This window comes from Panthera uncia, unplaced genomic scaffold (assembly GCF_023721935.1).
Source record: "Panthera uncia isolate 11264 unplaced genomic scaffold, Puncia_PCG_1.0 HiC_scaffold_1975, whole genome shotgun sequence".
Lineage (NCBI taxonomy): Eukaryota > Metazoa > Chordata > Mammalia > Carnivora > Felidae > Panthera > Panthera uncia.
This window is the reverse complement of record NW_026058663.1, coordinates 6895-20860: the sequence shown is the minus strand read 5'-3', so window position 1 is coordinate 20860 and position 13966 is coordinate 6895. Positions and strand designations below refer to the sequence as shown.

The 13966-nt window shown below is 56.9% G+C and overlaps 1 protein-coding gene across 1 annotated transcript; it reads left to right on the top strand.

Moving 5' to 3' along the window:
- Nucleotides 1-654: 654 nt before the first annotated feature.
- Nucleotides 655-10657, top strand: LOC125917541 (troponin T, slow skeletal muscle; the record flags this gene model as incomplete). The annotated part of the gene is made up of 12 exons (XM_049623718.1): nt 655-706; nt 864-893; nt 1136-1168; nt 1898-1919; nt 4057-4117; nt 4397-4513; nt 4713-4790; nt 6554-6667; nt 7246-7355; nt 9262-9352; nt 9745-9785; nt 10534-10657. Coding segments are annotated over 12 exons (795 nt in total), but the record flags the coding sequence as incomplete, so codon positions are not given.
- Nucleotides 10658-13966: the final 3309 nt, after the last annotated feature.

Sequence of the window (13966 nt, the reverse complement as noted above, 5' to 3'; positions counted from 1 at the left end):
CAGGCCCCAGGCCCCAAGCCCCTCCTCCCTCAGACCCAGGAGTCCAGATCCCAGCCTTTCCTCCCTAAGACCCAGGAGTCCAGGCCCCAGGCCCCTCCTCCCTCAGACCCAGGAGTCCAGACCCCCAGCCCCCTCCTCTTTCAGACCCAGGAGTCCAGACCCCCAGCCCCTCCTCCCTCAGAGACTAGACTCCCAGCCCCTCCTCCCTCAGACCCAGGAGTCCTGGCCCCCAGCCCCCTCCTCCCTCAGACCCAGAGGTCCAGATCCCCAGTCCCTCCTCCCTCAGACCCAGGAGTCCTGAACCCCAGCCCCTCCTTCCTCAGAACTAGGAGTCCTGACCTCCCAGGACCTCCTCCCTCAGAACCGAAAGTCCAGGCCCCCAGCCCCCTCCTCCCTCAGACCCAGGAGTCCAGGCCCCAGCCACTCCTCCCTCAGACCCAGGAGTCCTGAACCCCAGCCCCTCCTCCCTCAGACCAGGAGTCCAGGCCCCCAGCCCCTCCTCCATCAGGACCCCAGCTCACTGCCGCGTTTTCTGGTCCTCAGGTCACACAGGATGTCTGACACCGAGGAGCAGGAATATGAGGAGTGAGTGGCAGGCGGGAGGGCTGGGGGCGTGGAGATGTGGGAACATTCTCCCACCTGCAAGACTTCTAACCGTCCCTCTCGCTCTTTCCTCCCACCCCTGCCTTCAGGGAGCAGCCCGAAGGTGAGTGGGGAGTGGGCCGGCCTTGGTGGCCTGGGGACACGCAGGCGACAGGCGGGGTCGCCCACTGCCCCCACGCCCACCCTCCGGGGTTCCGGCGCCTTGCGCGGGCCCCGAGGGCTCCTAACCCTGCTTTCTCTGCCCCCACCCCTACCTGCAGAGGAGGCTGCGGAGGAGGAGGAGGAGGAAGGTGAGGCCTGGACTCCGCGGGGCTGCAGCCTCGAGGGCTGCCCCGCGGGGCCGGGTGGGGAGGGGGCGCTGGGCAGGGCAGAGGCCGGCGGGGACGGGGCTCCCGACCGCCCTGGCTTCAGGTCCTTTAACAGCCTCTCCCCTCTCTTTCCTCTCTGCCCCCCACTCCCCGGCGTGGCCGCTCCCCCTCGCTCCCCCATCCTCGCTTCTCCCCTCTCCCCCTCCCCCCTGCCTCCTCCCCAGCCGCCGAGGAGCCGGAGCCGGTGGCAGAGCGAGGTAACCGCGGCTGCTTCGCTTGCGGAGACCGATATCCTCGGGCCCTGACCCCCGCGAGGAACCCCTGCGCCCCCCTGTAACCCGCCCAGGCCCGGTCCTTTAAGCCCCGGAGAGCTCGCGCGCCCTCTGGTGTCCACGAAGGGAAATGGCCTCGCTGAGGCTTTAACCCTTTCCCTTCCTTCTTAAAGGGACCGACACCCAAGCCTTCTTCCCCAACCTGGAGGAATACTTGTAGAAGGGTTGGATGTTTGCGGACAGGCACCCTCCCCCTCCCGCCCATCTTCGCCCCCACCCCGTTATTTTTTTCCTCCATATACATTCAAAGGTTGGGGCCCGAGTTGCAGAAGGGGCTACTACTGGGAGCCCAGGATTCCTGTGTCCCCAAGGGGGAGGGCTGGGGACACCCTGCAGTGCTAGGTCTTAATGCGGGGGAGGGGGGTGCGGGGGAGGGAGCTGAGCTCTGGGCAGGTGATAGGAGGAAGATCTGGGGGTTTGGACCCCTGTGGGGGGGGATCCCCACACCAGTTCTGAATGTATATCTGATGCGTGTGACCCTCTTCCTCCTTTACGGCCACCCTGATTTCCTTCCCCCCTCTTGCCCCCCACTCATGCCTCTCCCCTAGAGCTGCTCCTGGGGGCCATAGCTTGGACGGGGGTGTTCCCTCTCTGGGCGTGTCAGGCCCGCCCCTATGAACTCTTGTTAATTATCTCTTTGTGTTTTCCCATTAGAAGAGGAGCGGCCCAAACCAAGGTGAGATCCTAGGAGGGTGGAGGTGTGGGGGGGGGGGTCCCAATCTTATCCTCCTTAATGTGTGCCCCACCAGAGATAGGGTGGGGGAGGGGAAGCAGGAAAGGAGCTGGGGCAATTGAAATGGGAAAGGACAGGGCTTCCTTCTTTCAGCACATGTTCCAGAGACCTTCCCGTGGTGTTGGGCAAGTCAGACCCTGTCTGCTCTGTTGGGGAAACAGACCCCGTGACAGTGATGGTAGCACAGAAGAGGGCCCTATGTTTGCCCTGGGTAGTCAGGGAAGGCTTCCCAGGGGAGTTGACGCCTCAGTCCTGAGGGATGAAGAGTTCACTAGCTGAATGAGGCTGGAGGGGTATTGTAGGTGAGAAAGCCTGCAGGGTGTGGCGGCTGGATCTAGGCCAGGCTTTCAGGGAACCGACACAGACACAGCTCATTCTGATGATGAGGTTCCAAACTAGGCAGATCTGTGGAGGCCATGAAAGCTCATGGGGGCAGAGGGTCCTGGAGGAAGTGACATCGGGGCCCAAGCTTGGAGACGCAAGGAGGCAGCAACGCAAGCATAAGAAATAACTTAGATGCAGAGTCCTCTGGGTTGGTTTGGCCAGTGACACCAATTCCATTGTGGCTGGAGTGTGGAGGGCAAGAAGGGGCTGGGCCCTGAAGGCCGGGGGCCCTGGGGAGTCCTGGAAGGGTTTTGAGCAGAGGAGACAGACCTGAGTGAGAGAGTAAGGGGGAGCAAGAGATCATAGGTGTGCTTCAGGAGGAGGGAAGGCCTCAGGGGAAGGGCATTGCAGGCAGAGGGAACAGCATATGAAAGGCCCAGGGGTACAAAGGCACATGGCATAGCCAGGGAACCATGAAATGTGTCTGTGACGGAGGAGAGAAGTTACTGGAGGAGTTGACTGGGGCCGGATGGAGAAGGGCTTTGAATGCTGAGTTGCTCGGACTTTGTCTTAAGGATGAGATCTGGGTGTTAGAAATGCCCCTCTAAAGTCATGAAAGACGAGGAACCGAAGGTGGACAGCTGGAGACTGGGAGGCCAGGAGGAGGCTGGCAGGAAGGTTCTGGTGAGAGGGACTGAGGCCTGAGCTGGGGCAGGGGGCAAGGGGTGGAAAGGAAGGAACAGACTGGGGAGATTGCCAGGCAAAGGGGTCAGGACTTTCCATTGGGGAGAAGGGAAGGAGGAGGAAAGGACCACGGTCTGGGGTCTGGGCTGGGAACCCCACTCGGTCTTGGGGAAGTCGATGAGTTCAGCAAGGGCGTGACATGTGAGAAAGCGGGAAATGTTCAAGAGGCTCCTGTTAACCTGAGTCTGGGACTTAGAAGTGAGTCCAGGCTGGAGAAGGAGTCAGTGAATCCCCCATAATGAATGATAATCAAAGCCACGGGAGTGAGGGACACGGGTCATGAGAGTGTCCTATGGATGAATAAAAGGGCAAAGCTCTCAGAAGAGCTCCCTTCAGAGGAGCGGGAAGAAATCAGGTGAACGTGCTGTCTTAAAAACCAGAGGAGAGGGGCGACTGGGTGGCTCAATCGGTTAAGCGCCCGACTTCAGCTCAGGTCACGATAGAACACTCGGTGAGTTCGAGCCCCGCGTCGGGCTCTGTGCTGGCAGCCTGGAGCCTGCTTCGGATTCTGTGTCCCCCTCCCTCTCTGCCCCTCCCCTGCTCATGCTCTGTCTCTCTGTCTCAAAAATAAATAAAAACATAAAAAAAAATAAAATAAAACAGGGGAGAGAATTCCGATTAAAGCCAGATGAAGGGCTGACCACGCTCCGCCCCCAATGCACCGCCCTGTACGAATACAACGCAAGCCGCGTCTGTAACTATATATTTTTTACAAGCCACGTTTTAAAAAGTAGCACAAAACGGGTAAAATTCATCTTAACAGCATTTTTTTAATTCAACCCATTATATCTGAAATTTCATTATTTGAACATGTAATCGGTAGGAAACATTATTAGTGAACTATTTTACATGCGTTTGCTGGAGGCAAGTTTTGGAAATTTCACTGGCAAGCCCGCGGAATCTGGATTCGGACGAGCCAGCCACCTGCCTGGTGCTCCGAACCGCGCGTGGCTGCCACCTGCTGGTCGGCGCAGCCCGGGAGCCCCAGTTTTCTCCCCTTTCCGCCCGACAGGCCTGTGGTCCCTCCTCTGATTCCCCCGAAGATCCCAGAAGGGGAACGTGTGGACTTCGATGTAAGTACCTGGACATCCGGTCCCCAGGGCGCTTTTGTGCAAATTAGGAAGAGGCGCTGGGTCCCGCTCCCTTTGGGAGGCCGCCTAATGAACCGAGTGGGCCTCTAGTGCCACCTGCTGGAAACATCGCGAAAGCGCCCCTGGTTCTCTAGACTGTCCAAGCCCGTCCCGGCCGGCAGGGGGCCCCGCCCCCGACGTCGCTCAAAGGTGCCCGCAGGCGGGTGCCTCCTCCCCTGCCCTGCCCGGGAATGACGGGGGCCCGCACCCTCCGTGCTGTAGGACATCCACCGGAAGCGCATGGAGAAGGATCTGCTGGAGCTGCAGACGCTCATTGACGTGCATTTTGAGCAGCGGAAGAAGGAGGAAGAGGAGCTCATAGCGCTGAAGGAGCGCATTGTGAGTGGGGCGACCGGGGTGCGGCGAACGCCTCCCTCCCCCGGGGCCTTCCTTGGGGTCCAGGGCAGGCCCGAGGCCGAATCTTTGGGCGCTCGCCTAAGTCGGTGGTCGCACGCAAACTAGCTCATCTCTGCTCTTGACCTCCTTTGGGGGGGGGGGGGGGGGTTCCTACACCCCCTCATTTTTCTCTCTCCTCCAGGAGCGGCGCCGGGCGGAGAGAGCTGAACAACAGCGCTTCAGAACCGAGAAGGAGCGCGAGCGTCAGGCTAAGCTGGCGGTGGGTGCCTCCCCTCCCCTGGGAGACCAAATGTACTTCTTCAGCTGGTTGCTCCATTTCCCAGTCATGATATTGTCTGCGGTCCTGAGAGAGCCCTTGTGCTGTGTTATTCAAGGATCTGTCGGTTGGAAGGGGCAGAAACCCCAGCCCAAACTGGGTTCAGCAGAAAGAGAATTTTATTGGCTCACATAACTAAACAAGTGTAGAGTGTGACTTGCTTCAGGTATGGCTGGATCAAGGAACCTAAGCAAAATCTCCCAGCTCTTCTCTTCCCATCCCCCGGGCTCACCTTTCTATGGACATTGCGGGTGGTGAGCTCATCCTGGGTTTGCCTGGGACTCTCCTGGTCGGCGCCCTGAAAATCCTGTGTCCCATCAGACCGAGGCGAACGGAGTTGTTGGTCACCCTGCTGGACACCCCGTTCTCAGGCAGGGGTGACAAATGACCACCAGCTACTTGGGCTCAAACTCTTTTGTCTGTCTTCTGCATGATCCTGGGGTGCATTCAGACTGGTCACCTGTCCATCTTGGAGCAAATTGCTGGCTAGTTGTAGGCCACTGGTTAGAATATTCCCGTTGGTGTAGGGCCTTGGAGGCACGACCTGACTTGGAATCAAGGAGTGGCCCGCCTGAACCACTTTCAAAGATTGGTAGTAGACTGACATGGTCGGCAAGATACTGGTCTCCCCAAGATGTTCATGTCCCAATTCCCAGAGTCTGTGAATATGGTACCTGGCATGGCAAAAGGGACTTTGCAGGTGCGATCGAGTTAAGGACGTTGAGGTGGGAGATGATTCTGCATTATCCAGATCGGCCTCGTGTTATCACAAAGGTCCTTACAACAGGGACACTGTAGGGTCAGAGTCAGAGATACTTGAAGATAGTGTCCTGCTAGCTTTGCAGAGGGAGGAAGGGGCCAGGAGCCAAGGGTTGCATGCGGTGCCTAGAAGCAAGGGCAAGGGAGTGGATTCTCCCCGGGAGCCCCCAGCAGGAACCGGCCCTCTTCACTCCTTGGTTTTAGCCCATAAGACCCATTTCAGACTTCTGACCCGCAGAGCTGTAAGGTGATAAGCTTTTGCTGGTTTAAGCCCCTCAGTTTGCCAATTACAGCAGCAGGAGGAAACTGATTCAGGTGGGGCCTGCAAAAACCCATCGTGCCCACCTCACCAGCACTTCCAGGGGGCAGAGGGGTTGGTCTGCAAGCCACCGTTTCTGGGGCATGCGGTGCAGACTTTGAAACGTGGGGATGCCGTCACTAGACGTTGCAGAACCCCTTCCTCAGGCTCGAGGCCATTCAGCCCCTTCTGGTGCCCCAAGCCCCCCACCCCGTCACCAGTTACCCTCCTTCATCCTCTGAGACATTCTTGTCTCCTGAGAATAAGGGAGATGAAGGCCCAGAGAGGGTGAGTATCTGCACTGAGGCCACACAGCAACCTCACCATCGGCCTTCAGGCTACAGGAATGTAGAAAACAAGCAGGCACATCCCTTGCATTTTAATTCTTGCTTGAGGGATATTAAGGACCAGAGAGGAAAGGGACTCGCAGGTGATCACAGAGCCGCAGGTGGTCACAGAGCCAGGCCTGGAAGGGCCAGGAGCAGAATGCCTGCATTTTTGCCTTTCCTGACCTTGACTTTGTCCCATGCCTTGGGTCTGGTTGATTGCTGCTTCCATCGACTCACACCTGAGCCCCCCCTCCCCCACCGGAATCTCAGACCCCTCCCCCCAGAGGGTGGCCTTGGGGTTAACCCCTTTCTTCCCTTAGGAGGAGAAAATGCGGAAGGAGGAAGAAGAAGCCAAGAAGCGGGCTGAGGATGATGCCAAAAAGAAGAAGGTTCTATCCAACATGGGAGCCCATTTTGGGGGTTACCTGGTCAAGGTGAGTTCAGTCCCCTGGGACCTAAGGTCTACATTCCCAGGGAGGAGGGGCTGGGGGCCTAGACTTCTGGTTCCTGATAGGGGAGGTCTGAGGGAGGAGGAGGAGGCTAGGGGCCCAGATTTTTGGGTCTGAGGGAGGAGGGGCTGGGGGCCTGAGGCCTGGTCTGAGGGAGGAGGGGCTGGGGATCTGGGTCCTGGGTCTGAAAGAGGAGGGGCTGGGGGCCGGGACTCCTGGGTCTGAGGGAGGAGGGGCTGGGGGTCAGGACTCCTGGGTCTGAGGGAGGAGGGGCTGTGGGGTCTGGACTCCTGGGTCTGAGGGAGGAGGGGGCTGGGGTCTGGACTCCAGGGTCTGAGGGAGGAGGGGCTGGGGGCCTGGACTCCTGGGTCTGAGGGAGGAGGGGGGTGGAGGTCTGGACTTCTGGGTCTGAGGGAGGAGGGGCTAGGGGCCGGGACTCCTGGGTCTGAGGGAAGAGGGGCCAGGGGCCCGGATTCCTGGGTGTAGGGACAGGTGGCGAGGAGCTCAGCGCCCTGTGTTCTGATCAGTCCCACAGTTGAGCACCTCCCCTTCTGTCCCCTCAGGCAGAACAAAAGCGTGGTAAGCGCCAGACAGGCCGGGAGATGAAACTACGCATCCTGTCTGAGCGTAAAAAGCCTCTGAACATCGACCACATGGGAGAAGACCAACTCCGGTAGGTGTCCTGGGGGCCTCAGCGTGGGACGGGCTTGTTGTAAGACAGGGAGATAAGGGGACCAGCTCTGGGAGGGCAGAAGCCCGGGTCTGAGCCCTCATGCTGTGTGACTTTCGGGCAAGGGTCTCCCCCTCTCTGGGCCCCTTGCTGTCTTCCCTGTGATACATGTCACTGGTATAGGACCCACTTTTTGTGGGTACCGTGACTTGTGGAGCCTGGGAGGTAATAAGGCCAGACGAGATAACTCCCCCAAATTTAGGAGATTATGTTGACTCATTGATGTCCTGTGGAAACTTAGGAAGGCCCCGTCTTTTCTCTGAATCGAAGCCAGATGTGCCGGTGAGAACTTTCCAGCCACGTCTCTGCCCCACCAGACTCTACCTCCCCCTTCACCTCCCGTTCACGACAGCCCACACCTCATGATAAGCCGTCAGTGGGAAGGCTGCGGAGGACTTTTCCTCCGGGGGCGTCATTTGTGCTTTGACGTACTCTGGCCTGGGACGTGGCTCATGTAGCCAGGAACCCCCACTACCCCCGAGGCTGCACAGTGATAGGGTCTGGAACTCAGCCTCCGACGGCAGCGCTCAGTGCCTGCTCCACCGCTCACTGCTGAGTGATCTTAGGCACGTGAGGTAATTTCTCTGAGCCTCACTTTCCTTACTGGTAAAAATGAGGATAGGAGGACACAGCCTACCTGGTCCGCCTGGAAAGGTCGGTGAGGCGACGATAGTGAAGGGGATGGCTGCAGGGCTCATGGCCCTGTGAGGTAGATCCTATCATTATCCTCACGTTAAAGATGAGGGACCTGAGGCACAGAGAGGTTAAGTAAGCTTTCCAGGGCTGCACAGCGTGCAAGCATGAGAGCTGGGATTTGAACCCTGGGCTCGCTGTGGTATAAAATGGGGTGATGGGGGGCGCCTGGGTGGCTCAGTCGGTTAAGTGGCCGACTTCGGCTCAGGTCACGATCTCGCGGTCCGTGAGTTCGAGCCCCGCGTCGGGCTCTGGGCTGATGGCTCAGAGCCTGGAGCCTGCTTCCGATTCTGTGTCTCCCTCTCTCTCTGCCCCTCCCCCGTTCATGCTCTGTCTCTCTCTGTCTCAAAAATAAATAAACTTAAAAAAAAAAAAGGGATAAGTTTGGCCTCTAGTAAAGAGATCTGTCCATAGCAGCCTAAAATACAGAGGCTGATTTTGTCACAGAGAAGCAATCTGACACTAGGGTAGTCCATAGCTGGTATGGGACCTCTACAAAATCACTGGAGACCCAGACTCCTGTTTTTCTGCTCTGCCACATTTAGCCCCATATTTCCATTCTCAAAATCACCTCATAGTCCAATGTGGCTGCTGGAGCTCCAGCCAACACATCCAAGCAGCAGGAAGAAGTCGCAAGGAAGGAGCCACAAAAGGCTTGCTCAGAAGCCATGCCTAATGACTGCCTTCACCCCACTGGTCACCCCCACCCTCTCACGCACAGGGAGATTTGGGAGAGTAGCTTTTTAACTGGACCTGTTGCCAAAGGTTGTGTCTAAGGAAGAAAGGGAGAAGAGATACAGAGCAGGCAGCCACAGATTTTTGTGTACATTTTATGGAGAGGGAAATAGGATCCTAGGGAATCACTCTTGCCAGAAGATAGCAGAGAGGGGATTTGAACCGGGGCTTCCTGACTCCAGAGCCCGAGTTCCTGACCATGACATTATTCTCCCTTACGGAAATGACTTTTGGATGTGGAGACAGGGGGCAGAGACTTAAAAACCCCTTTCTTCTGTTCACTTTGAATATTTTGGCCACACCTCTTAACAAAATGGTACCAATAACGCCCAACTCAGAGGAGACTGGCCGTGTGGCTTTGGACCGTTCTCTCTGGGCTGTGGGCTGGCCCGGTGCGTGACAGCCCTTCTGCCCCTGCCAGGGAGAAGGCCCAGGAGCTGTCGGACTGGATCCACCAGCTGGAGTCCGAGAAGTTTGACCTTATGGCGAAGCTGAAGCAGCAGAAGTATGAGGTGAGACCCGTGTCCCACGGAGGGCAGCGCAGGGCAGGGGTGGGCATGCGTGCGTGCGTGTCCCACGCAGGGCAGGGGTCTGTGTGCGTGTGTGTCCGGCGCAGGGCAGTGGCGGGTGGGCGTGTCTGGTGCAGGGCAGGGGTAGGCAGGCGTACATGCGTATCTGGCGTGTCCCTCGTAGGGCAGGGGCCTGCGTGCGTGCATGCGTGCGTGTCTGGCGCAGGGCAGGGGCGAGAGGGCGTGTTTGGTGCAGGGCAGGGGCGTGCATGCGTGCATGGGTGCCCGTCCCATGCAAGGCAGGGGAGTGCGTGCGTGTCTGGCGCGGAGCAGGGGTGGGCGGGCGTGTGGGCGGGCGTGCCCCCGCCCCATCATCCCCTTCTCTCCCCTTGCAGATCAATGTGCTGTACAACCGCATCAGCCACGCCCAGAAGTTGTAAGTGTGCCTGGGCCGCTGAGCCCCACGCCCCTGTCCAACCCTGGGGTTCCTCTTTCCTTCCCTGTGGCTCCCCTCCAATCCCTCGACCCCCTCTTGGCATCTGTCCCTTTCTCTCTGTGTGTGCTTCTCCGGGTTGTCAAGTGGGGCAGGCGATCTTGCCCCCAGGGAGGGTGGACGATGGCTGGAGCGCACCGGGCTGTCGCAGGGGCAGGGGTCGGTGCTCCCGGCCCGTGATGGGGGGAGGCCACGGAAGCCGGTCAAAACCTGCGGTGCCCAGGGTGGCCCGCCCCGAGTGCCCGTAACCGCTGTAACGGCCGTGACTATTTCCGCGTCCCTAGCCTCCTTTTCTCCGGCTCTCGGTTCCTCTCTCCATGCCTCCCACCGGCTGCGTCCTTCCCGCCAGCCTTGACCCATCTTGCGTGCTACCCACGCTCACTCACCCGTCCCTCCCTTCCCCCAGCCCGTCCTGCTAAACATTTATCAGCTTCCGCAGGGACACCCTGAGCGCACCCACGGACATCACTTCCCTCAGGTCGGGGGGAGCCGGCCTTAGGCCATCAAGCCCACCGCCCCAGTCCGCGACGGGAGAACGCATTTGCCTGCCCCTTCCTCTGGGCAGGGAGAGCCGGACTTTTTTTTGGGGGGGGGGGGGGGGGGGCGGGGACTTCCTGAATTGGGGGCAGGGCCCAGCTCAGACGCTGGGGGAGCCCGTCCTGCCTGACTCCCCCTCTCTCTTCTCCTACAGCCGGAAGGGGGCAGGGAAGGGCCGCGTTGGAGGCCGCTGGAAGTGAGGCCCTGGGGCTGGAGCCAGAGCCCTGGGAGGACCTGTCCCGTCTCTGCGGTGTGAAATAAATGCTCCGCTTACAGACACTTAGCGAGTTCTATCATTATTACCCCGCAGCCAGCCTGTCCGGTCCCCCTGACTTACAACACTCCATAGGGTGATGTGTCAAGGTGGAGCCTCCCCCCTGCTGGTGGGAATGTCACACAGCGTGTGGGAACCACTCTGGCAGGTCCTGGAGAGGCTGAACACAGTTAACGGATGACCCAGTCATTCTACTCCCAGGGGTCTGCCCGAGGGAACTGAAAACATACGTTCGTACACACACACACACACACACACACACACACACACTGTGCACAAATGTCGGCAGCAACATTACAACAGCTAGAAGGTGGAGACACATGCAAATGTCCAGCAACCGAGGAATGCATGCTAAGGCGTCTTATTCAGCCATAAACCGGGAGGAGGTCCTGACACCGGCTGCAGTGTGGACCAGTCTCAGAAACGGGACGCTGGGTGAAGGAAGCCAGACACCAGAGGCCACAGGTTGTGTGATTTCATTTGTATGACTTGTGCAGAGGGCAAATCCACGGAGGCAGGAAGTAGATGAGTGGGTTACAGGGGCTGGGGGAGCGGAGTCGTGATTCTCCAGGGGCGGGGAGGGAGGGGGAGGGGGAGGGGGATGGAAATGCCTTAGTGGTGATGGTATCACACACCAGCTTGTGAGTATAAAAAGCCCCTGAGCTATACAGTTTAAAAAAAAAACATTTTATTTATTTCTATTTTTTTATTTTTATGATTTTTAAAAATATTTATTTATTTTTGAAAGCATGAGCAGGGGAGAGGCAGAAAGAGAGAGACAGAGGATCCAAAGCAGGCTCTGTGCCGCCTGCAGAGAGCCCGACGTGGGGCTTGAACCCACAACCCTGAGGTCAAGGGTCACACCCTCCACTGACAGAGCCAGCCAGGCACTTCCTGAACTGTACACTTTATTATTTTTTTAATTTTCTTTTTTTTTTTTAACATTTATTTATTGCTGAGAGACAGAACATGAGCAGGGGAGGGGCAGAGAGAGAGGGAGACACAGAATCCGAAGCAGGCCCCAAGCTCCGAGCTGTCAGCACGGAGCCCGACGTGGGGCTTGAACCCATGAACTGCGACATCACGACCTGAACTGAAATTGGTCGCTTAACCAACTGAGCCACCCAGACACCCCTATTTTTATGTTTTTTTAAAGTTTTTTTTTAAGTTTCCTTATTTTCCTTATTTACTTATATTTACTTTATTCATTATGTTTACTTAAGTTTCCTTATTTTGAGAGAGAGTGAACAGGGGAGGGGCAGAGAGACAGAGAGAAAGAATCCCAAGCAGGCTCCACACTGTCAGCGCAGAGCCCAACACGGGGCTCGAACTCACAAACCATGAGATCATGACCTGAGCTGAAATCAAGAGTCGGACGCTTAACTGATCTATATCTGAATTTTAAAATGCAAAACCAACCCAAACAAAACAATTTTCAAGTTGCTCACTGGAGAGGGATCCGCTCGTAGTGACAAAGCAGTGCCCACCTTTGTGACCTTTAGGATGGGCACACATTCCTGAGCACATAGGGGCCTGGGTTCTGGGCCCCGAATCCCAAATATCAGTGGCTCAGGGAAGATGGCTGATCCCGCACACATAGCTGATATGTCCCCACAAAATCCGTGAGTTGAAGCCCTAATCCCCAGTGTGATGGTTTGTGGAAGGTGGGGTCTTTGAGAGGTAACCAAGTTTCCATGAGGTCATGAGGGTGGAGGTCCGGTCATGGGATTAGTGTCCTTGTGAGTACTCGAAGAGGCCAGAGCACTGTCTCTGCACCATCTGAGGACACAGCACGGAGGTGACAGGCTGTCACCAGAACTCGACCGCACAGTCACCCTGACCCAGACTTCCAGCCTCCAGAACGGTGAGAAGTGAATGGTTTCTGTTTAAGCCCCCCCGGGGCCTATGGCTTTTCGTCCTGGGGGCTTGAGTCGACGGGGACCTTGTGATGTCTCCCCTAGTTCTGGTTCCAGACAGCCGTGGAGGGCAAAGCAGGAGACAGACATGTCTCCGCCCATTCTTTCCTCCTGGCAGAACTTAGCTCTGTTGCCGTCTGTAGCTGTTTGCTTGTCCTCACTGGACTGTTAAGCCCAACTTAAAATCAGCAGTTCCAGGGGTGCCTGGGGGGCTCCGTCGGTTAAGTATCCGACTCTTGGTTTCGGCTCAGGTCATGACCTCAAGGTTCATGAGCTCGAGCCCTGCATCAGGCTCCCCGCTGTCAGTGCAGAGCCTGCTTGGGATTCTCTCTCCCTCTCTCTCTGGCCCTCCTCCACTTGTACTCTCTCTCTCAAAATAAGTAAATAAACTTAAAAAAAAATCAGCAGTTCTAGGGGCGCCTGGGTGGTTCAGTTGGTTAAGCGTCTGACTTCAACTCAGGTCACGATCTCACAGTTTGTGAGTTCGAGCCCCGCATCAGGCTCTGTGCTGACAGCTCAGAGCCTGGAGCCTGCTTCGGATTCTGTGTCTCTCTCTCTCTTCCCCTCCCCCACTTGCACTCTGTCTCCCTCCCTCCCTCTCTCTCTCTTTGAAAAATAAACACTACCAATTTTTTTTTGAATCGGCAGTTCTATTACGATGTGAAAGAAGGGGAAAACAAATAATACGGGACATCTAAGTCTCTACCCTCCCCCACATGGCACATTAGTGAAACCAGTTTCTCTATCCACATAGCACGCAGCTTGCAATCAGCGGACTCGAGGGCCTCTTGGAAGCTGCCCGCCTGTATCCGTTTGCTTGTACAGAATAACCACCTCACATCTGACTGGCGCTCCTTGGAAACCTTTCATTGAGCTTATGAGGTTGGCAGTTTGTGCTGGGCTCAGCTGGGCAGTTCTTCTGGGCATGGCTGATCTTGTCTGGGCTTTTTTTTTTTTTAATTTTTTAAGTTTATTTCTTTATATTGAGATTGAGAGAGAGTGTGAGCAGGGGAGGGTCAGAGAGAGAGAGGGACAGAGAGAATTCCAAGCAGGCTCCCCACTGTCAGCACAGAGCCTGACAGGCTCGAACTCACAAACCGTGAGATCATGACGTGAGTCGAAAGCAAGAGCTGGACGCTTAATCAACTGGGCCACGGAGGCACGCCTCTTGTCTGGGATTTTTGCTTGTGCATCCACGGTCTTCTGCTGGCTCAGCGGGAATGGTTGGCTTAGGGTGGCCCCGTTTGGGGTGGCTGGGACCTCTCTCCATGTGGTCTCTTATGGAGGTCTCTGTCTCTTTTTATTTATTTATTTATTTTTTTTTTTTTAATTTTTTTTTCAACGTTTTTTATTTATTTTTGGGACAGAGAGAGACAGAGCATGAACGGGGGAGGGGG